This window comes from Sciurus vulgaris, assembly GCF_902686455.1.
Source record: "Sciurus vulgaris genome assembly, chromosome: 13".
Taxonomy (NCBI): Eukaryota; Metazoa; Chordata; class Mammalia; order Rodentia; family Sciuridae; genus Sciurus; species Sciurus vulgaris.
This window is the reverse complement of record NC_136474.1, coordinates 24,341,044-24,364,065: the sequence shown is the minus strand read 5'-3', so window position 1 is coordinate 24,364,065 and position 23,022 is coordinate 24,341,044. Positions and strand designations below refer to the sequence as shown.

General features: G+C 39.1%; 1 protein-coding gene across 6 annotated transcripts in view; it reads left to right on the top strand.

The window, feature by feature from the left end:
* Positions 1 to 23,022, top strand: part of LOC306643356 (contactin-associated protein-like 3) — a 212,697-nt gene that overhangs the window by 177,809 nt on the left and 11,866 nt on the right. For all 6 annotated transcript variants that reach the window (XM_079109426.1, XM_079109429.1, XM_079109425.1 and 3 more), the window contains 5 exons: positions 2,437 to 2,564; positions 8,441 to 8,611; positions 9,305 to 9,523; positions 12,070 to 12,309; positions 22,233 to 22,457. In XM_079109426.1, coding sequence (XP_078965552.1) covers positions 2,437 to 2,564; positions 8,441 to 8,611; positions 9,305 to 9,523; positions 12,070 to 12,309; positions 22,233 to 22,457 — 983 coding nt within the window. The remainder of the gene's footprint in view (positions 1 to 2,436; positions 2,565 to 8,440; positions 8,612 to 9,304; positions 9,524 to 12,069; positions 12,310 to 22,232; positions 22,458 to 23,022) is intronic.

The window sequence follows — 23,022 nt, the reverse complement described above, 5'->3', positions numbered from 1 at the left end:
TTGGAACTTTTCCATTGTAGATTTTCAGATTAGGGATACTTTTTTTTCCTTCCCCCTGCGGTGCTGGTAATTGAACCCAGGGGCTTGTGCTTGTGAGGCAAGCGCTCTACCAACTGAGCTACATCCCCAGCCCAGATTAGGGATACTTTACCTGTTGTATAAACTTCAGAAAATAATAGGGAGAAAAGAAAAAAAAAAAAAAGTCCCAATTGATGAAGAAATTTTGTGAAAGTCTGGAAATTATGGCAGATCTTCAGTATTCTCTCTAAATCTGCAAAGGCTGGGATCTGCCTGTACCAGCAAGAAAGTTGGTCGAAAACGTCAGCTATTCCTATGCTCCACTGGGAGCTTTCCAAAACAATGGGGGGAAAAAACCAGTCTTTCCTCCAATGCAGCTGAGATGCCCTACAGTGTCACCTTACACAAGCTGGTATTTTGTTTGCAGTATTAAAAATGGAAGGAACTTGGAGTTTTTATGCAAAGCAAGTTTTTAAAATTCAATCACTCTCCACCACAGCTGGTAGAATTCCATCTCCCCTGCTAGACTACCTTCATGAAATGGTGATTGCTGGCATGGAAGTGCTTCTCTGGCCTATTATGTTCATACAGCATCTCCCAGACTGACCTGCCCATTTCCTAGGAGACTTCTTTCCGCTTGCCTACCATCAGTCCACTCCAAAGCTAAATCATGGTGGCAATTCATAACCCATGCTCTGTTCTTTGCACAAACACAGATAACTAGGGTAAGGCTATGGGATGTTGGTCTGGATTTTAGAAATAATCTTTCTTTATCATTAAAGATTTCACATATTGCAGAGTACCTAACTCACATTAATTGATACCTCTTTTATGCATTACGGATTACTTCATTTATTGACAGGATGAAAAATCTTAATATAGTCGTTTTATTTCATTTCTATCTTTTCAGATTTCAAGCTTTGATATCTAAAGTATTTAATAAATATTTTAGAAAACTTTACTTTTTGCAACTATGAAAGGACTTAAATGATTAAATATTAATTATTCTGATCTTTTGCAGTAAATCCATGCAAAGGAAAGCTTCAGAAATGAGTAAAGACAAGAGTATTTTTTTAGATTCTATAGAAATTCTGTATCAAAACAAGGACCTGGAATAAGAGGGTTTTGTCTCTGAATCAAAATACAATTAAGTCACAGAAAATAAAACATAAACAAGTTGCCAAAGAATAGATTTATGCCATTATTTTGGTCAGAGAATATGAGTGGCACAGCTGTGACCAGGACCCCAGGGCCTCCCGCTGCTCCTCCAGACCTGCTTGTATTTCCCACTCACACACGGGAAGATGGGGAGGACGGTGACAATGGTTATAACGGTTACTGTCCACAGTGCCCAGTGGGCCATGCGCTCAGGGGGCAGACACTGTTTTTCCACAGGGTGTCCACAATGCCACACTCAGTGTCCAATCCACAGAAGCTGATGCCAAGTGTTTGTCCACTGGAAAATTGGGCTCAGCATTTCGCAGAACTTTCCCATATATGAGTCCGCGAATTGCTTATAAAGGTATCCTATTTAGTTCAGTTTTGATCTGTAGGTTTCATTTTACAATTTACAAAGTTATCAAGGAAAGAAATACCGAATAACCATAAAAAGACTTCAAAATTTTAATGACAAAATTATCATAAAATGATAAAAGATCTAAATCTGTTACTATTTATATTTGTTTGTTTGTTTGTTTTTGTTGTTTATTTTTTGGTGCTGGGGATTGAACCCAGGGCCTTGTGCATGCGAGACAAGCACTCTACCAACTGAGCTATTTCCCACCCCCCACTATTTATATTTGTAATTGATAATCACTTAAGTAGTATCCTGAGACTCATTTCTAGAGAGCAATTATATACTTAATTATTTTGAAAATTATCCTTTGCTTGCAAAATGACCACCTTCTTTATCTGCCCCCATTCTTCCCTGTGCTTGGTGAGTTCAGGGATTGGCAAATGGATCAGAAGTTGATCAACTACCGCTGTGGGTCAGATCTGCCCACCGACCTGTTTGTTATTGTATGGCCCACAAACTAAAAGATGTTTGATGTTTTTAAGTCATTGAAAGGAAGGGTATTTTATGATACATAAAACTGGCATGAAATTAAAATTTCAGTGCCCGTAAATTTTTATCACACCACCATCATGCCCATCATTAATGCCTGAAGCTGCTGTCGCACTTTGGTGGCAGAGTTGAGCAGTTGCTGCAGAGGTTGCATGACCTGCAGGGTCACAATCACATGCAGAGAAAGTGTGATTTAGATTTCAACAGTCTCTCTGCTCTCACAATACCAAAACTCTTTGTAAGTGCTCAATTAAGTCCTGCAATATTAGTTTCAAATTGTAATAAGAGATCAGAGGTGGTTGTGTCTGTATGTCTGCTGCAATCATCTTAAGGGTTCCTTTGCTGTTTTCCAGGACTAGTGACATCATTGTCCTTGCCCATAAGGAGCACCTGCCAGTCACTCAACTTGCGATGACGGACAGGGGCCAGCCACACTCTGAAGCTGTTTATACACTGGGGCCTCTGCTCTGCCAGGGGGACAGTAAGTAGTGGCAAGAAAAGGAGTTTTCTTTTTACAATAACATGTTTTGATTACTTAAAAGTAAGTAAGTGTCCTTATTTTGGCCAGAGAGAGAATTAATGGCAGAGGTGGGACCAGAACAGATAACAGAAAATCCTTGTACCCGTCAGCTTTCTCTTGCTGTGACCAAAGACCTGAGATGAATAACTTGAAAGGAGGAAGGGTTTATTTTGAGTCACAGTTTTGGAGGTTGGGTCCATGGTCACTTGGCCCTGTCGCTTGGGCCTGTGGTGGCTGTGTGTCATGATGGGAGGGAGGAGCAGAGGAGGCTGTCCAGCTGGGAAGCAAAGAGACGGGAAGGGGCCAGGCCCCAGTACCCCTTCACAAGGGCACACCCCAAGTGACCTAGCTTCCTCCCACAAGGTCGCCTCTGCTGAAGGCTCCACCACCTCTTAATAGTGCCATAGGCTGGGGACCCAGGGGCGTTTGGGGGATATTCCAGATCCAAACCATAATGAGCATAGAGGTAGAAAAGCATGTGTCCATGCTAAAGATCAACATTTCATAGTGAAGAGCCAATTAATTATCTCTCATCTGAGATGCTTGGGACTGGAGGTGTTTTGGAATGTGGAAGTTTTCAGACTTGGGAATGTCAGCCTACACATTAATGAGAGCTCTTGGAGAGGCAACCCGAGTCTAATGACACTGTGTTTCATGTGCACCTTATACTCAGAGCCCAAAGGTAATTCCATACAATGTCTTTGTGTAAGTGTGTTGACTGTGACCTGTCATGTGAGGCCAGGTGTGGAATTCTCCACTTGTGGCGTCAAGACGTTTTGGATTTGGAGCATTTAGATTTCAGATGTTTGGATTAGGGATGCTCAACCTGCATTAATTCACAGAGAATGAACTACCTTCATTTTAATGTTAATATTTGGTTGACTGGTGTATCATCCATTTATTGTTTTCCTTCCCAAACAGTTCTTAAGGGAAGTATTTCCTGAGTTTGGGAATGCTTGGGAATGCTGGTTTACTGCCCTTACACTCTCAGGACACCTTTAATGGCTAGAAATACAGAGTCCCACTTTCTTTTATTAGACCCTTGTACACACTTCACCTTCATGGAGTCTAGTGTTAGATTGTCTTCCTTCCTGCGGGATTTTCATTCAAGGTTGAACTCCATGGTCAAGGTTTTCCTCACCCACCCAGGGCTCCTTGGTACCACATTCCCAGAATTCCTTCAAACCTGTGAGGTTCTGCCTGTTGCCCTCGTACATGAACAGCAAGTTAGCTTGACATAGAGACCTCTTTCCCTAGGAGAAGTTCAAATGTTTCTTATTCACTAGCATCATATGCTGCTCTGGAGACAGCTGAGACTATTAATTTTTACTTCTCTCCCTTAATATGAGGAGGATACTGCTGAGAGATGTGGATGCTGAGCATCCCTGTGTGTCAGAGTGTATGGCATCACCAGGCAGTTTCTGTGCTCGTGTGGGAAACGGAGTAGCTCTAGGAGAATGTATCATCACTGTCAGTGACTCACAGTCCCCAGACAGGAGGGCTCTGTCCTGTTTGCTGCTTGCTCAGAAAGTTCTGGGCTCCTGTCCCTGGGATCCTCATCTGCGACTCTCCATGTGTGTAGCATCACACACCAATCACATGGCTGTCAGAGATTCCGTGCAAGGCCACCATGCTCACACTGAGATGCTCCCAAATCTCATGGTGAATAATAAAGTCCTTTGATTCCAACCCAGAAATGTGTGTTTTCTGTCAGCCTCTGTGAAACTGTGGCCAGGTACAGTGGGGTGGAATCTCAGATGCTTCACAGTTCTTGACTTGTCATCCTTCAATTTAAAAAACTTATCACCCAGAATATGCCTGAGTTTTAGTTGTCTGTGGGCGAAGGGCCTGTGGATCTATCAGTTTTCCCCATGTCTCGAGTTGGTGAAGGAGGGGTCTCTTGTGCTGTGTCTGATCAACTGTTCTCTCTGCTGTTTTCTTCTTCAACAATTCTGTTAAGTGTCCTGTACTGGGGTCATATCGCAACATGATGTGTGTCCCATACTTACATCAGGACATCATGGGCTTTCAATTATTCTCGCAATTCAGCCTGGGCTCCCTGAAATTTGGAGCTCCTTTGCCTGTCTGTTGAGGTTCTGACCTCGAGCACTGGTCTCTGAGAATTCCACACTTCTAAATTTTCCTCTGGATCATTTCCTCCCTGGCAGGCCACATCAGCCCTCCACTTCTCTCCAGACGTGGGTGCATTTCTGAGACGCTTCAGGGCATTTCCTCATGTTGTTTTCTCAACAAAACTTCTCAGGTGATATTCAAAATATTCCTGTGTTCAAAAATTCCTTCTTCTTCTTCTCTTTCTCTTCATCTCTACTTTCTTTAAAACAGTTTCACTTGGTTCTTTTAACCTCCCTTGAGCAGCCCAGAATGGTGGACCCTATAATGCCAGGGTCATGAAGTCCACTGGGGTGCACAGGGATGGGGTTGAGGGAGTGGCCATGGGGGTAGAAGACGGGTTACATCCTGGGGAAAGGGAAACATGTAAATCCACTGAGGATAATGAAGCCAGGTTTCCTGTTGACAACGGGGTTATCCATAAGGAAAGAAGGAAGACCAAATTATAGTACCGCGGGGTAATATAATTAGATTAGAAATGGAGGTGTCACCATGAACTCGTGGATTTCAACATATATACAATAGATAATATAAAATACAAATAGAGGTGCCTCTGTGTGTGTGTGCTGTGTGTGTAGTGTGCTAACGTACCTGTGGGGACACATCTCGCTGCTGAGAGGGCCTTGAAGTAATAGCACCCCAGACTTGAGCAAAGAAACTTCACGGTCTTGACTTCTGAATGCCATTTCTATCATTCTCCATGAAAAAACCACAACTCCTTGGGAAAATGACTATTTCAGAGATGGGGTAGAGAAAACAGGATGAGCCTGGATCATCTTGCTCTGTGAAAGAATTGCTCAAAACAGAGTAGAAACTTGTTGAAGGGACTTGAGAAAGTGCCCTCTGACCACATTTGGGACAGCTTAGCCATTGAAATCAGTTGTAGTAGATTATAAACAATTTACTATCATGGGAATCCAGGAGTGATGCTGATATAAATTTGAAATGGATAAACAAACAAATGAATAGAAGGTCAAGAAATAAGCTCTTTTTCAATTTATTTATTTTTTATTTTTACAGACTGCATTTTGATTCATTGTACACAAATGGGTTATATCATTTTGTTTCCATGGTTGTGCACACTGTAGAGTCATATTGTTCGTGTAATCATGCATGTACATAGGATAATGACGTCTGTCTCAGTCCACCGTTGTTAACAAAGGAATAGCAACATGTGGAGGAGTGATGGGAAATCACCAGTATAATAATAATTCAAGGACCATCAATACTATAACACCATTAGATGAAAAAGTGGACAAGATTGTGTTAAGGACCATTAAGTGTCTAAATATTTAAAAAATTAGAAAAATGTTAATTTTATATGGAAGAAGTGACAGGTGCTATTTCACAAATCAATCAAAGCTAACATGACAAGGAATGGGACCAATTATCACAGTGCACAGCGACGTTCATGTTGACATATTCATTAACACACACAGCATAGTTTGATGCGTTTCAATCCCCAGTACTTCCCCTTTACCTCCCCTCCTGCATCCCCTTGATCCCCTTCCTGTGCTCAATTAGTCTTCCTTGTGTTTATTTGTTGTTTTTAAATTATGAATTATAGTTATATATGAGTGGAATTAATTGCAATACATTCATACATGTACACAGCATAATTTGGCCAACATCATCTCCAATTCTTCCCCTTTCCCTTCTCTCCTCCCTGCTCTTTGATGCCCTGCCTGTCCTCTTCTTATGTTCCTTCTATTTAAATAAGATTCCCCATTTTTATTCCTTTTTTCTAACTTCTGCATACAAGAGAAAACATTTGACACCTGACTTTCTGAGCCTGGCTTATTTCACTTAGCATGATGTTCTCCATTTCATCCATGTGCCATCAAAAGACACAATTTCATTCTTTTTTATGGCTGAGTAGAACTCCATTGTGTGAGTATAGGTGTGTGTATCACATTTCCTTTATCCATTTGTCTGTTGATGGGCACCCGGGCTGATTTCATAGCTTAACTATGGAGAACTGTGCTGCTCTAAACATGGTATGCACATATCACTATGGTATGCTGGTTTTAGTTCCTTGGGATAAATACCAAGGAGTGGCATAGCTGGGTCGTATGGTGTTTCCATTCCTAGTCTTTTGAAGAATCTCCATACTGCTTCCCAAAGTGGTTGTCATAATTTGTAGTCCCACCAACAATGTATAAATATACATTTTCCCCACATTCTCACCAGCAATTATTGTTATTTATATTCTGAATGATTGCCATTCTAATTAGCATGAAGTAAAATTTCAGTGTAGTTTGGATTTGCATCTCTGATTGGTAAGGATGTTGAATAATTTTTCATATATTTGTTGGTCATTTGTTTTTCTTTTTTTGAGAAATGTCTACTTAGATCTTTTACCAATTTATTGATTGTGTTATTACTTTTTTTGTGTTAAGTTTTTTGAGTTCTTTATATATTCTGGCTATTAAGCTCCCATTGGAAAAGTAACTGGCAGATTTTTCTCCCATTCTGTAAGCTCTTCCTTCACTCTCTTAATTGTTTCTCTGGGTTATTTTTGACAAAAATATACAATATCAATCTAATGATGATTATCACATGCCTCCAAATTGAAGAATATTCTGTGAATCAACTAAAAAATGCTCCAGAAAATACAAAAAAATTTATTATTTCAGACAGCTTTGCATCACTGTGACCAAAAGACCTGGCAAGAAAAACTGAACAGGAAAGGTTTATTTTGGCTCACAGTTTCAGAGGTCTCAGTTCATAGACAGCGGGCACCAGTGCTCTGGGCCCAAAACAAGGCAGGAGGAAAGCAGCTCAGGACGTGGCCACCAGGAAGTAGAGAGTCCTGTGACCCACACCCTCTACCACACTCCACCTGGTTATGATTACCTGGTTCATTCCTATCAGTGGATTAACCCACTCATTAAGTAAAGTGTCTCACAACCCAATCATTTCACCCCTGAAAACTTTGGCATTGTCTCACACATGCAGTTTTGGGGAGACACCTCATATTTAAGCCATAATAGTCATATTCATAAAAGACAAGAAAAGTTGTAGAATTAAGGAAACTAAAGAGACTTGAGAAATAAATATGATGTGTGGTTCTGGATTCGATTCTGGACCAGAAGGAAAAAAGAAGCATTTGTTTTCTTGTTTGTTTTGCTGTTGTTTTTGTTTTGCCATGTAGGGCATTACTAGAACAACAGGTATTTCTTTGTTCACTGTTAGTTTGTAAGAAAGACGGAAAGCAAGATTCTGTGATCTGGCTTCCCGAGTCACGTACCCAGCTGCTGCCTCCCAGTCTCCACTTGGGTGCCTAATAGAGATTTCAAATTTAATGTATCCCTGTCCAATGTGCTTCTTCAAAATTATTCCTATCCCAGTTAGACCAAAACCCTTGATGTCATCTCAGTCTCCTCTCTTTCTGTTGTACCCAATGCATCAGTAAATCCTGTTGGCTCCAACTTGGACATGATTCTGTCTTACCACCTCCCTGGCCACCTCCACCATCCTCTCTCATCCAGGTTGTCAGTGTGACAGTCAGTCACACTTTGGCTTTGCTTACCCTTGGTCTTTGCTCAGCACAGAATTCTAACCCTTAAAATAATCACGGAATGTGATGTCGTGATGATGTGGCATGAACAAAAACACCCAGTGAAGCAGTGAAGCCTTCTCTAATGATCAGTAAAAATGACATAGGAGTGTTTCTTTTTTCCTTTTCTTTTTTTTTATATAAACAGAGTCATTTTGGAATTCAGCTTCCTTCAACACAGAGACTTCATACCTTCATTTTCCCACTTTCCACGGAGAACTCACTGCTGATGTGCGGTTCTTTTTTAAGACCACAGTTCCCTCTGGTGTGTTTATGGAGAACCTGGGGATCACAGACTTCATCAGGATAGAGCTGCAGAGTGAGTCACCCCCCGCCCACCCTGGACAAGTCACAGAGTGCCCACTGCTTGGCAATAAAACTAACTGAACAAGATTTTAAAATAGTGTCATTCTTACCTTATCATTATATTTATATATTAACCATACATTTCTGTAATTTTAACCAGTCATTTCAAGGGTCAAACCATGAAGCATAAAGTACAGAATAATTCATTAAAATGTTATGCCTTCCCTGGACCATAGCTGACTGAAGTTGGAATTTTAAACGGAACTCATCAAATTGTTTCCTAAAATATTTGATCAGATTTTTTTTCATGTACCCAGAGCTTAATTTATTACTATCAAAATTTGCATTTATTGTTTTTAAAATTAGATGAGGCTTTGACCCACTTTTGAGTAAAACTACTTTTAGACATAATACAAATTCTATTTGTTGTTCTCTATATGAGTACTTATCTCTACTGACTAGCATTGAGTGGGTTAAGTATTAAACCCAGGGAAGAAATATGTTAAAATCAGTATTGTTTTGTTTTATTTTTCACCTCCAGGATACAAATTTATCTTGTCTCCTTTCCCCAACTGAAGAGTCACATATTTCTGTGTTGATATCTTTGTCTCTTTTTTTAATGAGCATTCCATGATGTTTTTCTAATCAAGACTGAATTGTTCCCTTGTGAATTAACTTGGGCAATATTCATATACAATATTTTTAGCTCCCACAGAAGTGACCTTTTCCTTTGATGTGGGGAATGGACCTTGTGAGGTCACTGTGCAGTCACCCACCCCCTTTAATGACAATCGGTGGCACCACGTGAGGGCAGAGAGAAATGTCAAAGGAGCCTCTCTGCAAGTGGATCAGCTCCCTCAGAAGACACAGGCTGCCCCCATGGACGGGCACGTCCGCCTTCAGCTCAATAGCCAGCTCTTCATTGGTGAGTGCCTGCCGTCGACCGCTGGCATGGTGTGACTGCAGAGGGGACCAGGAGAAAATCATAAGGGCGAAACTACTTTTCATGACAAATTCCAGCAGCAGCTAGCCATTGGCACTATTTATTGATAACCTAGTAGGTTCTAGGAGCGTGCTATGGGCTTCTCATTAGATAACTCATTTCGGAGGTTTTATTGTCACCTGTTTCCAGATGAGATCATCAAGTCTGAAAGAGGCACAGTAACCAACCCGTGAAAGGGATCCAGATGGGAGATCTCTGAGCAGTTCACGTTACAGATGATTGGCATTTGTGGCTGCTATGTTTTAGCAACACTATTCGTGTGACCATTAGCAACTTGTATCCACTTCTTCCATTTCACTTTTAGTAAGGAATTGTCTTATCAGTGGACAGATGTCATCCACTGTCGGTTTAAAAACAGACCACAGGAGACCTGGGGGCAGCACAGCAAGGGGGCCTGTCACTGGCGAGGTCCTGGGGAGCCCCGCTCCTCGTCTCCTCCTCCTGTCCTCCCTGACCACGCTCTCTCATCAAGGGCTTCCTGTCTATAATGAGGTCCTTCTCCTTTATTTCTGTAGTGCGTTTGTATAAAGACGACAGCCCGGGGTGATGGATGTCTTCCCTTTAGCTTACTCATTGATTGTTTTATCATTGTTTATTTTTCCCAAGGGCAACAACATATTTTTCCATATTACTTTTCAAGCAATTCCATTCTAATGTAGAAACCAGGCAGACCGGGGCAGTAGTGCGCACTTGTTTATTTCTTATGCATGTTAAAGCAAATAAGGACACAGTTCCAATTACAAATTGGACCAAATTGCAAATGATCACACAGCCTATGTTACAGGGAGATTCATACAGCTTCCGGGTACTAAATGCTACTGAATTCTACTGTGTGTCAGTCTGTGTGTGTGTGTGTGTGTGTGTGTGTGACTTACACACGCAGGAATTTCTATCTATGTCTCCATAAAATATAACTTCAAGCATGGTTGGTTCTTCTATTAGGGCAAAATGAATCGTCTTTGAAGGGCTTGAAACCACAGAACTACCCACCATACTGTTGCAGGCAGTTTTTTGTTACTGTAACAGATTCCTGAATTAAGCAACTTATAAAGAGAAAGGATTATTTTGGCCCCCAGTTTTGGAGGTTTTGATCTATGGCCAGGTGGAACCATGGCTTTTAGGCCTCTGGTGGGGGCAGGAACTGGTGACAGAGCTTGATGTTCACCTCATGGCCACCAAGCAAAAGTGAAGGAAGAAGAGATGAGGGTCCCCCAATCCTTTCCAAGGGCACATGCTTAAGGATGTAAAACCTCCAGGGGGCGGGGCTCCAGCTCTTAAAGTCCCCACTACCTCCCAATGATGGCAAGCTAAAGACCAAACCCTTACCACATGGGCCCCTGGGGTATCCTCCAGATACACACTTAGCCTGAGTCAAAATAAGGAATTGTATTTTCTCACTTATAATCTTGAGGATTATTTAAGGGAAAGCCTAGGAACAAAATCAACATAAAAATTTCACTTCGAATAAATATTTATATTAAGGCAAGGTTTATAAATCTGTGGTGGATAAAGCATCAGAATCACCCATGAGAGTGATTAAAAATTCAGATTTGGCTCAGGTGTGGTGGTGCACACCTGTCATCTCTGCAGTTCAGGAGGCTGAGGCAGGAGGATCATAAGTTCAAGGTCAGCCACTTAGCAACACTCTGAGTAACTTAGTGAGACCCTGCCTGTCTCAAAAATTAAAAAAATAAAAGGTCTGGGGATGTAGCTCAGTAGTAAAGTGCTCTTGGATTCAACCCTTAATATTAAAAAAAAAAAAAAAAAAATTCAGAATTGGGATCCCCAGTGCAGGCCCACAATATCTGGGTGGAAGTTCAAGAATCTACATTTTCACAGATAGTTCCTGGACTCTTATAATAGCATGAGGTTAGTACCCTCACAACAGCGTCTATTCTGACACAAGTATTGCCAACCTCTCTGCACAGCCGTTAGCGCTGAAGTTTGACATGATCAAATGTGCATGTAATGACTTACCACTGTGTCCTCAGAAAGGTGGGGATGGAGTCAGGGACAACTTGGACGTTGGTATGGTGTCACCTTTTAGCTTCTCTTTCTTTGCTTCTCAATCTCTTGTCATTCTTAATTTTGAGAGATCGTCCACATAGGAAATTGACATCTATTTTTATTCTTGCGAATGTTTTGGAGGTTCACACAAAATCATTCTGATCTACATAAGCGAGATAGGGTTGGTGAGATCTATATTGTGTGACATTAAATAGTGTTAGAATGAACGTTTGCCAGTGTCACTGTGTCTAGACGTGTGCATAAGGTTTTATTCGATGTCCTGACATCTGATACAAGTTTGCATTTTAAAAACTCCATATGCTCACCATATGTTCAACGATTTGCAATTTCCCTTTGCCATTTTCGCCACTCTCCACGCACTAGGCCTGAGTTTGACGTGGACGCAAAATCCGGAATGAAATAGGAGGAGCACGTCTCTATCTGCAGCGTTTCCCTCGTAGGTGGGACAGCCAGCCGGCAGCGGGGCTTCCTGGGGTGCATCCGGTCCCTGCAGTTGAATGGGGTGGCCCTGGACCTGGAGGACAGAGCCACGGTGACGCCAGGGGTGGAGCCAGGGTGTGCTGGACACTGCGGCAGCTACGGACACCTGTGTCGCAATGGGGGGAGATGCCGAGAACGGCCCCGAGGGGTGGCCTGCGACTGCGCCCCCTCTGCCTACGAGGGCCCCTTCTGCGCACATGGTGAGTGAGGCTGGGGGACTGCGGAGAGCCTGGGGCCTGGGGCCTGCCAGGAACACTGCTGGCATTTGCCACTGTCACGAAAGGGTGAGGTTATACCATTTGAAACGGAATCATTGCCGACCCCCATTCCTGGACTGAATTTAGGAGTGACCTGTTTTTGCAAACCTAAGCGGTTCCATTGAACGTCCGTCCTCTCTGGCTTCCTTATGGGGAAGGTCTCTGGGTTACTCCTATCTTCTGTCCAGTGCTCAAAATGATTTGGTTTTCAAAGCTCTGTCCTTGGGATGTTCTGGTTTTAAGATCATTAAAGCATCATTGTTGTTAATTGCAACGACTTGACATGATGTTTCAAGTTTTAAATTGCCTTTAAATATAAAACAAATACAGTACCCACGGGGGAAATGCATATTTAAATATTAAACATTGACTTGTCATTAGTGGGACCGCAGACACTTTGCTGTAGTTTGCCTGTGTTCCTAGAAGGGCCTGGTGCTCAGGCAGCTTCTGCTTAGGTACAAGTCATCTTCTGAAAGGAAGAAGGGATTGTTTGGGTATTAAGTACACTAAACTGACTTCTTAAATAAACTGCCTGTGTAATACTTCTGTGGAAACTCTTAGAATACTGATTCATCAAAGCCAAATTTAATATAGCGTCAAGTGTTTCTTGGCTGTCACCCCACACATTATGTGTAGCTGCATAAAAGGCTTTAATTGCTACAACAATTGTATGCCTTTCCAAAGAATTCGTTATATAGAAGTCAATGAAATTTTCCAAAAGGCACCTTCATAAGTTTTCTGTTTTCCTCTTGGATAAGTTATAACTGGTGTCTATCTGTGGTAACAAATCATATCATTCTAATATAGGTACTAAATATCCTCATGTTTGATGGTCGGCTTCAGGGGTGACCACTTCTTCATGGGCACAGTATTGGCTTCAAAATAACTTGCAGCCCACATTGGCTAAGTTACATTTGAATGTCTTTTTGTAACCTAAAATTATATTGGATGGGCTGGGGCTGTAGCTCAGTGGCAGAGCATATGCCAAGCATGTATGAGACACTGGGTTCCATCCTTAGCATCACAAAAAACAAACAAAATAAAGGCATTCTGTCCATCTACCAAACCATGAAAAAATAAAATAAAATAGAATTATGTTGGATATAGACATTCTGTTATAGGTGAATAAGAAATAGTCAGCCCTCCAGTGACTAGAGGGTAAGTTATAGTTAGCTTCTTAACCTAATAAGAATAATCCAGATTTTCAGTGAATTCCTTGTATTTTAAGGAAATACAAAGAGTGAAGTAGTACTCCAAGACAATGATCACCTCTCAACATCTTTCTTTTATTTATAAGTGTATGGATGTGTGTATGTGTGTGTGCACTAAACATATTTTTGGAATAAGTCTGTTATAAAACTATTTGTAAAAAGTTTTAGGGGAAGCTGAAAATACTTTCATGTTCTTTATCTCAGAACAACATAGACATCACCCTAGTTAAGATTTTATTTTCTGAGAAACTGTAGATGTAGCTCAGTGTTAGAATCCTTGCCTAGCATGTGTAAGGACCTGGGTTTAACCCCCACATCGCCAGAAAAACAAATAAAAAAAAGAATTTATTTTCTGGTGAACAATAAATTTGAGGACAGTCTCTGGCACAAAAGAAAATTTCTAAATTCTGATCTTGAAGGAGAGTTGATCCTAAAGTCATCCTCTTCCTAGTTACTGTGGAAGAGCTGTTTCATGAACTGATCCCGCAAAGGTCTGGATTCATTGGATTCATTTGTGGAACAATTTGCCACCCCCCCCCCCCCACACACACAACATTATTCAATGCAATAAGCAAAGAGTTGGCAATAAGTAAAGGCTAAGACCTGGTGTGACATCAACAGAGGCAGATAAGTCGACGTACCTTTGCTAAAACCAGCCTCATCCCACATGGTGACTATGCACATGCCCAATGAAACGCTGTGTGAAGAGTTACAGCTTATCCCGAACTCTTCAGGGGACACAGATGTCATTAAAATAGTCCAGCCACATCACTAAACTAACAGAAAAATCACACAGCAAGCCATAGGGAGTAGCTATATCTAGAATTATTACTGTATGTTATCTACAATGTCAAATTTTCAACCAACATAGAAAGTCATGAGACATGCAAGAAATGAGTGTTATCCATACAAAGGAGGCAATGGCCAGAAAAACAAAAAGTGCCTTTGAGAGAGTCCAGATGTCAGACAGCATGCAAGAATTCCAAAGCAGCTATTATAAATATGTTCAATGAAATAAAAGTAACTACATGTAATGGATTGAATGAACATATGAATGTTCAATTCATATGTTGAAACCCTAATCACCAACAGTATGATATGTGGAGATGAACCTTTGGGAGACAATTAGCTTTAGGTAATTAGATTGTGAGGGTGGAGATCCCTCTTATAATATATGCATTCTCATAATAAGAAGAGATCAAGAAGGCTGTCATCGGGATACCACAGAGAGGACTCTCACCAGACACCAAATTTGTTGGCACATTGATCATAACCTCCCAAACCTCCAGAAGAGTGAGAAAAGAATAATTATTTAAGTGACCTTGATTACAAGGTGTTTTGTTACAGCAGCCCAAGTAGACAAAGACACCATACTTCAATAAGTGAGAGAAAATAGACAATTCTCATCAAATATAGAATTAAAACATATAAAACAAATATTTTTAAAAGAAATAAATAGAAATTCTGACATCACAATGTACAATAATTGAAATGAAAAATTCACTAGGGAGACTCAATCGTAGATTAGAATGAGCAGAAGAATCAGCAGACTTCAAGATGGATCAATAAGAATTATGTATCTTAAACAATACAGAGAAGAATAAAGAAAAAATGAACAGATCATCCGAGAGATGTCAGACATCATTAAGCACATCAACATATACATAATTGAAAATATCAGAAGGAAAGAATTACAAAAAATACTCTTCAAATAATGGTTGAAAATATTCCCAAAGTGTTGAAAACCATTAACACACACACACACACACACACACACACACACACACACACACACACACATCAATGAAATCCAGGTAGGATAAACACAAGGAAATCCGACCCAGACACATCTTGGCAAAAATGTTGAAAGCTGAAGTCAAGAAAGAAATAAAAGAAAAATGGCTCATGTAAAAGAAAACACCAAGATTAACAGTTGATGTTTCATCAGAAACTGGAAGCCACAAAGCAGGGTAATGACATATTCAAAAAGGTAAAACAAAACAACCTATACCCAGCAAAACTGTCTTTCAGAAAATGACAGCAAATTGATGGTATTCACAGATTTAAGAGAAAACTGGAGGGAGAGAAAGAGAGAGAGAGAGAGAGAGAGAGAGAGAGAGAGAGAGAGAAACATTGCTAGCCAGCCTGCCTTAAAATAACAAAAGATGTTCTTCCAGCTGAAGGAAAGTAACCCTAGGCAATAATTCAGTCTATACATGTGCACTTGCATGCACATACACACACCAGCAGTTAAGGTTGTAGGTAATTACAAAAGAGAGTATAGTGGTGTATTTCTTATCCTTTCATTGCTTAAATGATTTAAAGAGCAATTATATAAAACTACAATGAGAAAGTATATGTGTGTATGCATTGTTGGCCCTGTGGACGTGTATTTGAAAATAACAACATGGAGAGACAGGTGGGTGGAAAGCTGTAATGGAATAAGGAAGTGAGACTTCATGGTAACATGGATTTCAGGAACAAAGAGATTGAGAAATAGTAAATAAAAGAGTTAACACAAATACATTCTTTTTTCTTTTCTCAGCTGCTTTAAAGGACTTCAGATTTATAAAATTACAATTAGGGCAATGGATTATTGGGTCTGGTATGAAGCTCAACACAGGTAGAAGGAATATGGAAGTAACATTTCTATGTCTCACTTGAATTAAGTTAGTGTAAATATAAAGCAGATTTGTATGAGATATACATTGTAAGCCCTAGAGCAATCACTAAAAAAAAAAAAAAATTAAAATTATGGTGAAGCACAGTAAAAGGATTATACATTGAAACCTAGTGGGGTATAGTGCAGGATTTCAAGAGCACTTCAGCATATCAATTGATGTGTTACACAAGGGTAAAGAATGAAGGAGAAAAAAGACACGATCATCTCAATTGATACAGGAAACACTGAACAACAAAAGAAACCCTTTATGATAATAAAAGATTCAATAAACTAGGAATAGAGGAAAAATTTCTCAAACTAACGAAGGCCATGTGTTGAGAAACCTGCAGCCACCATCATCCTCAATGATCACTACAACTGAAAAAGGAAAATAAGCAAATTAAAAAATTAGGGGAGGTCTGGGGATATGGTTCAGTGACCGAGCACTTGCCTAGCATGCATGAGGTCCTGAGGTCAATCCCGAAAACAGAAAATAAAGGAAGGGAAAGAGAAATAAAAAGAAAAGAAAGAAAGAAATGGGGGAAGGACTTCCATAGACACTTATCCAAAGAATGTATACAGGGCTGGGGATGTAACTCAGTGATAGAGTGCTTGCCTAACATGTGGAGGCCTGGGTTCAATTCCCAACACTGCAAGAAGAAAAAGAAAAGAATACATACAGATAGACAATAATCACATGAAAACATACTCAACATTACTAGTTAATGAGATGCACATCAAAACCAGAATGAGATATCACTTTAAACCCACCAGACTGACTAGGATGTGGGGTACAGAAAATAGCAAGTGTTGGTTAGGATGTGGAGAAATTGGAACTCTCAAATGTTGGGGTGGGAAAGTAAAATGATGCAGCTCCTGTGGAAACCATTTGGAGGTTTACCAAAAAAAAAAAAAAAAAAAAAAAAAACTCAATATAGAATTTCCTTCTGACTTGGCAATTCTACTCATAGATATATACCCCAAAGAACTAAAAACAGGAACTCAGATACTTGTACACAAATTTCTATAGTAGCCATGTTCATCATAACTAAAAGGTGGAGATAACCCAGTGTCCATCAGCAAATGAGTTGATAAACATAAGGTATTGTGTATGTATAATACTATATTGCTCAGTCATCAAAATGAATGAAGTTTTATTATGTGGTCCAACATGGATGAACCTAGAACACATTATACTAAGTGAAACCAACCCACAAAAATGGCAAATGTTGTATGACCTCAATTATATTTAATATTGATAACAAATTCAGAGACAAAAAATAGATCAGATGTTACAAGGGTAGAAGAAGAGAAAGGAATTCAGACTTATTGTTTCATGAGTAGAGTGTTTCTTCTTGGGATGAGGAGTGTTTTTCCCATATTTTTAATTGATGCATTATAGTTGTACATAGTGGTGGGATTTGTTGTTACATATTTGTACATGTACACAATATAGCAGTATAATTTGTCCAATGTCATCCCCCAGTATTTCCCCTTTCCTTCCCCTCCAGGATAAGGAAAATTTTGAAAGTAGAGGTTGGTGTTGACTATTTGACTTTGTGGATTGAATAATGCCATGAAATTTTACATTTTAAAAGGATTAAAATGGCAAATTATGTGTATATTTTACCACAAAAATATAGTGAAATAAGTCAAGAAAGGAATTAAAATGTCATATTACAACATATTTGCTAATATAAAAGAAAACAGTTCAAGAGGGAGAAGAAAACAGAAATGAAACATAAAAATCAAAAGTAAAGTGGCATATATAAATCTATCAATAACAACAGTAAGTGTTCATGGAGTAAACGATCAATGACAAGGCAGATTATTATCAGAATGGATCACAATAAAAAATTTTATTGATATGCTGTCTAAAGTTTAGATTGAAAGACAGGTTAAAAATAAAAGCATGGAGAAAGATGTACTATGGAAGGAAGGACCATAGAAAACCATAGGAGGTGTAATAATATCAGAAAAAAATACACTGTACATAAAAAGGTGCTGCTAATAAATAGAAGAACTTTTTAAAGAACTTTTTATAATGTTTAAAGAGATACAACAATTATAAGCATGTATTCAGTTACTAACATCATCCCAAAATACATAAAGAATACCTGACAGAATAGAAAAGAGAAATAGACAAATGAGGACTAATAGTCAGAGGGTTCAAAGTTCTACTTCCAATAATGAGTAGAATGATTGGGCCAAAGATAATCAGGGAAATAGAAAACTTGGAGGGAAATAAAACCCAAGTCAAATGACCTCCACTCAATAACAGCAGGATATATTCTTCTTAAGCACTAATGGAATATTCTCCAGAACAGACAACATGCTTCTGGTAAAACAAGCCTCAAAAAACCTAAAAGAATTGAAATCATCCAAAATATCCATTTTAAACACAAGGGAATGAAATTAGAAATCAATAACAAAACGAATCATGGAATATTGCAAATAGGTGGAAATTAATACACTCCTTATTTGACAAAGAAGAAATCATGAGGAAAATTAGAAAAACAAAACCACAGTATACCAAAACCTATTTGATGCAGCTAACTCAGCATCTAGGGGCCAATTCGTAGCTCTAAATGTCTGTATTTTAAAAAGAAGAGAGGTCTTAAATCAATAACCTAACCTTCCAACTTAAGATACTGGATAAAGAAGGGCAAACTAAATCTAAGTCAATGAGAAGGAGAAATAAACATTATAACAGAATTCATAAAGTAGATAATATAAAAATAACAGAAAATTAACAAAACCAAAAATTAGTTAAGAAGATTAACAAAATTGACAAATCCTGTAAAACTGACAGAGAAGAGAGAAATTTTAAATTACTAGAATTTAATCATAATTTAATTTAGATTGTAAAACATGGAATGTTTCCCCATAAGAACAGGAACAAGACAAGAATGCATACTCTCACCACTTCTTGTCCATGTTGTTCTAGAGGTTCCAGCTAGGCCAATTAGGCAAAAGTGAAATGAAATACATCCAGGTCAGAAGGAACAAGTAGCACTTTCTGTGTTTGCACACAATACAGTCTTTTTTTACATAGAATAACCTAAGGGATTTGCTAAAAACTATGACCAAATACTAACAGCTATTTTACTATTACTAAAAAAAATTAAGTTGATCAAAGCTGCAGGATTAGCTGGGTGTGGTGGTGCACACCTGTCTTCCCTGTGATTGGGGAGGCTGAGGCAGGAGAATCAAGGGTTCAAAGCCAGCCTCAGCAAAGGGGAGGCGCTAAGCAACTCAGTGAGACTCTGTCTCTAAATAAAATACAAAATAGGGCTGGGGATGGGGCTCAGTGGTCAAGGGCCTCTGGGTTCAATCCCTGGTAACCCCCCATCCCCAAAAAGAGCCGCAGGATAAAAGATCAATATACATAATCAACTGTATTTCTGTGTACTAGCTATGACCCACCTGAAAATAAAATCAATAAAAATTTTCACTTATAATAGTATCAAAACGGATAAGATATGTAGCAGTCATGAAAGAAATGGAAGATATACGCCTACAAAATAATTGGAGAGATACTTCAAGTTACGGATTATAATAATAAAATAAATAAGGTTTAATGTTTCCTAAATTAATCTACAGATTTATTTTTAGCAAATCTCTCAGGATTTTCTACATAAAAAAAGACCATGTCATGTGCAAATACAGAAAGTGTTACTTTTACCTTTCCATACAATTTCTATCAAAATCCCAGCTGGATCCTTTCCAGAAATTTCCAGCTGATGGTAAAATTCATATGGAAATGAAGGGAACTCAAAATAGGCAAATTTTTTTTTGAGAAAGAACAGATTTAGTGCATTCACACTTCTGATGTCAAAATTTACTGCAAAGCTGTAATGAGCAAAGCAGCGGGTAGCTGGCCTGAGACTCCCATACAGATCAGCGGGACAGAACCGAGAGTCTGGGATACACCTTCTTATTTGTGGTCAGTGGGTTTAAGAGTGCTCAGAAAGTTCAGGAGGGAAAGAAGAGACTCTGGGACAACTGGATGCCCACATGTACCTGCAGAAGAGTGAGACTGGACCTCGGTCTCATAAGATGAAGGATGAACCTTGAGTGTGTTAGGGACCTCAGTTTGAAAGGCGGGACGGTAGACTCCTAAAATGTGGGAGAAAGAAAGGATGGGTCCCCAGACTTCACCAAAATTAAAAATGTCACCGATTCAAAGGGCTCAATCAAGAAAGCGAAAAGATAATCCAAATAATGGAAGAAAAGAAAATGTTTGCACGTCATTTACCGTGCAGGGTCTGGTATCCAAATTATATAAAAACTTATAATTGAATAAACAGGACAAAGAACCTAATGAAACAATGGGCAGAATTTGTACATATTCCTTCAGCAAATATAGACAGATGGCCAAGAAATGCATGAGAAGATGCTTAGGAACATTAGCTAGTAGAGAAATGCAAATGGAAGCCACCATGGGATATGACTTCGCCTCTAGGGTGGCTGCAATCACACACACACACACACACACACACAGCAGTTGTACATATGTGTGGGCAGCAGTGTGGCACTTCCATACATGTACACGATGTGTAATGACAGACCAGGTGCATGGCAATATCTGTCACCTGAGATACCATTTTTTTCCCCGTGGGAACAGTCAAAGTCCCCTCTACTAGTTCTTTTGAAATATTCATTGTTGCCAGCCATAGTTCAAAAACAGCTATAATTTTAATGAAAGCCAATGACATTTTGGTGAGGATGTGGGGGGTTGTCAAAATTCTCATATATTGCTGTTGGGAATGTGAAATAGTGCAGCTATTTTGAAAAAAATGTCAGTTCCTCAAAATATTAAAGATGGAGTTATCATAAGACTGAGCTATTCCACTCTTGGGTATATATGAAATGAAAATGTATGTTCTCACAAAAGTTTGAATATTCATAGCAGCATTATTCAGAATAGCTCAAAGGTGGAAACAACCTAAATATGCATCAGCTGATGAATTGATCAACAAAGTACCCTACCTCTGTACAATGAAATATTATTCATCAGTGAAAAAGGAATGAAAGTCTTATAAATGCTATAATACGAACCATCGTTGAAAATGTGCCAAATGAAAGAAGTTAGTTAGTAAAGATCACATATTCTGTGACTGATATGAAATCTCCAGAATAGGAATGTCTATAAAGATAGAAAATAGATTAGTGATGGACTCTGCTGGCATGTTTGGGGGAAACAGAGTGACTTCCAATTGAGTATGGAATTTTTTTTTCTGGATGGGATGGGAATAGAGAGGATTGATGAAGATGCTCTAAAACTGATTGCAGTGATGGATGCTCAAGTCTATGAATATCTGAAAACAGGGAATTTTACACTTTAATTGGGTCTATTTCATGGTATAAGAATGATATCTTAATAAAGATATGTAAAAAATTAACCTCCTAGAAAAAAGTGGAGCCCAAAGCTGAGACCTCCCCCAAAAATTGGGACCCCGAAGCAGCTACCTTTAAATTATATATTTATACTGAACAACGAATTATATGTTTATCTTAAAGATAATTTGAAGAATTCAGGGAAATCTCTAGCAAATGTCATTCTGGGCTGTATGTTGGGATTTGTTTACCTTGTTCTTCAAACTTTATTTTTTAAGGAATTTAAAACATGAAAAAATCAAAACAAGAAAACATTTTGCCATTTTTATCTCCCAAGATAAAAGGATTGAATTCTTTCTTTAAATACATTTTAAAAGATGTAAAGCTATAAAAATAGCTGTTATACTGTATTGTTTAGGGAATAATGACTGGAAAAATAGTCGGTACATGTTCGATACAGAGTTTTGTTTTTTTTTTCCAAATGATTTTAGTCAGAGGTCAACTGACTGTACGGATGGGGCACCCCAAAACACAGAAGACAGATTGTGCTGTTGTCACTTTATACAAATAAATAAAATAAAAAGTCTAAATAGACTTCCAACAAGACTTGGATTTAACCTGTTAATATGACAAAAATGTGCTTTTCGTTCTAGAGATTTCTGCATATTTTGAAACGGGCTCCTCAGTGACCTATAATTTTCAAGATCATCACCCCTTAAGTGGAAATGCCAGTTCCCTGGCTTCTTCATTCCACAGGGAGGTGACCCTTTCCCGGGAGACCATCACCCTGAGCTTCCGGACCACGTGGGCTCCCAGCTTACTGCTTTACGTGAGCTCTCTCTATGAGGAGTACCTTTCCGTTATCCTGGCCAACAATGGTGAATATCTCTGGTGTGAAGGGGAAAAAAAAGTAAAGAAAAGAAAGAAAACACTGAATTAGAAAAATAGGAGTGTAATGATGTGGGTCTTTTCAGCACTTAAACGACCAAGAAGGAAAGACACACTTGTGGCTTTTCAGGACTATCCATAATGCTTATCATAAAAGCTAGTATTTAAAGATTAAATTAAGATGCTTTTTCCCAGTACAAGGTTGATACTTTCACAGATTTGATATGAAATTATACTAGCTGGCTGGGATGTCTAATACTCCATGATGATCTAAGTCTGTTTGAAATAAGATATTCAGATATTTGCCAGGTATTCATTTCCTGCTCATTCTAAGTAGAAGAGCATTAATATGGATGATATCCTGGAACTATATAAAAGCCAATTTTCTTTTGCAGTGGATAATGTGGTGGTTTTTTTTTTTTTTTTTTCTTATCTCATCTGTGGTTGAGAAGCCAGTTAGGTGACATCCACCTAAGAATAGCAAGGGGACAATCTCTCAACCAGTGGCAGCTGGGGCATTGCAGGGCTTTTCCAGGTGGGTGTGCTTTATATTTA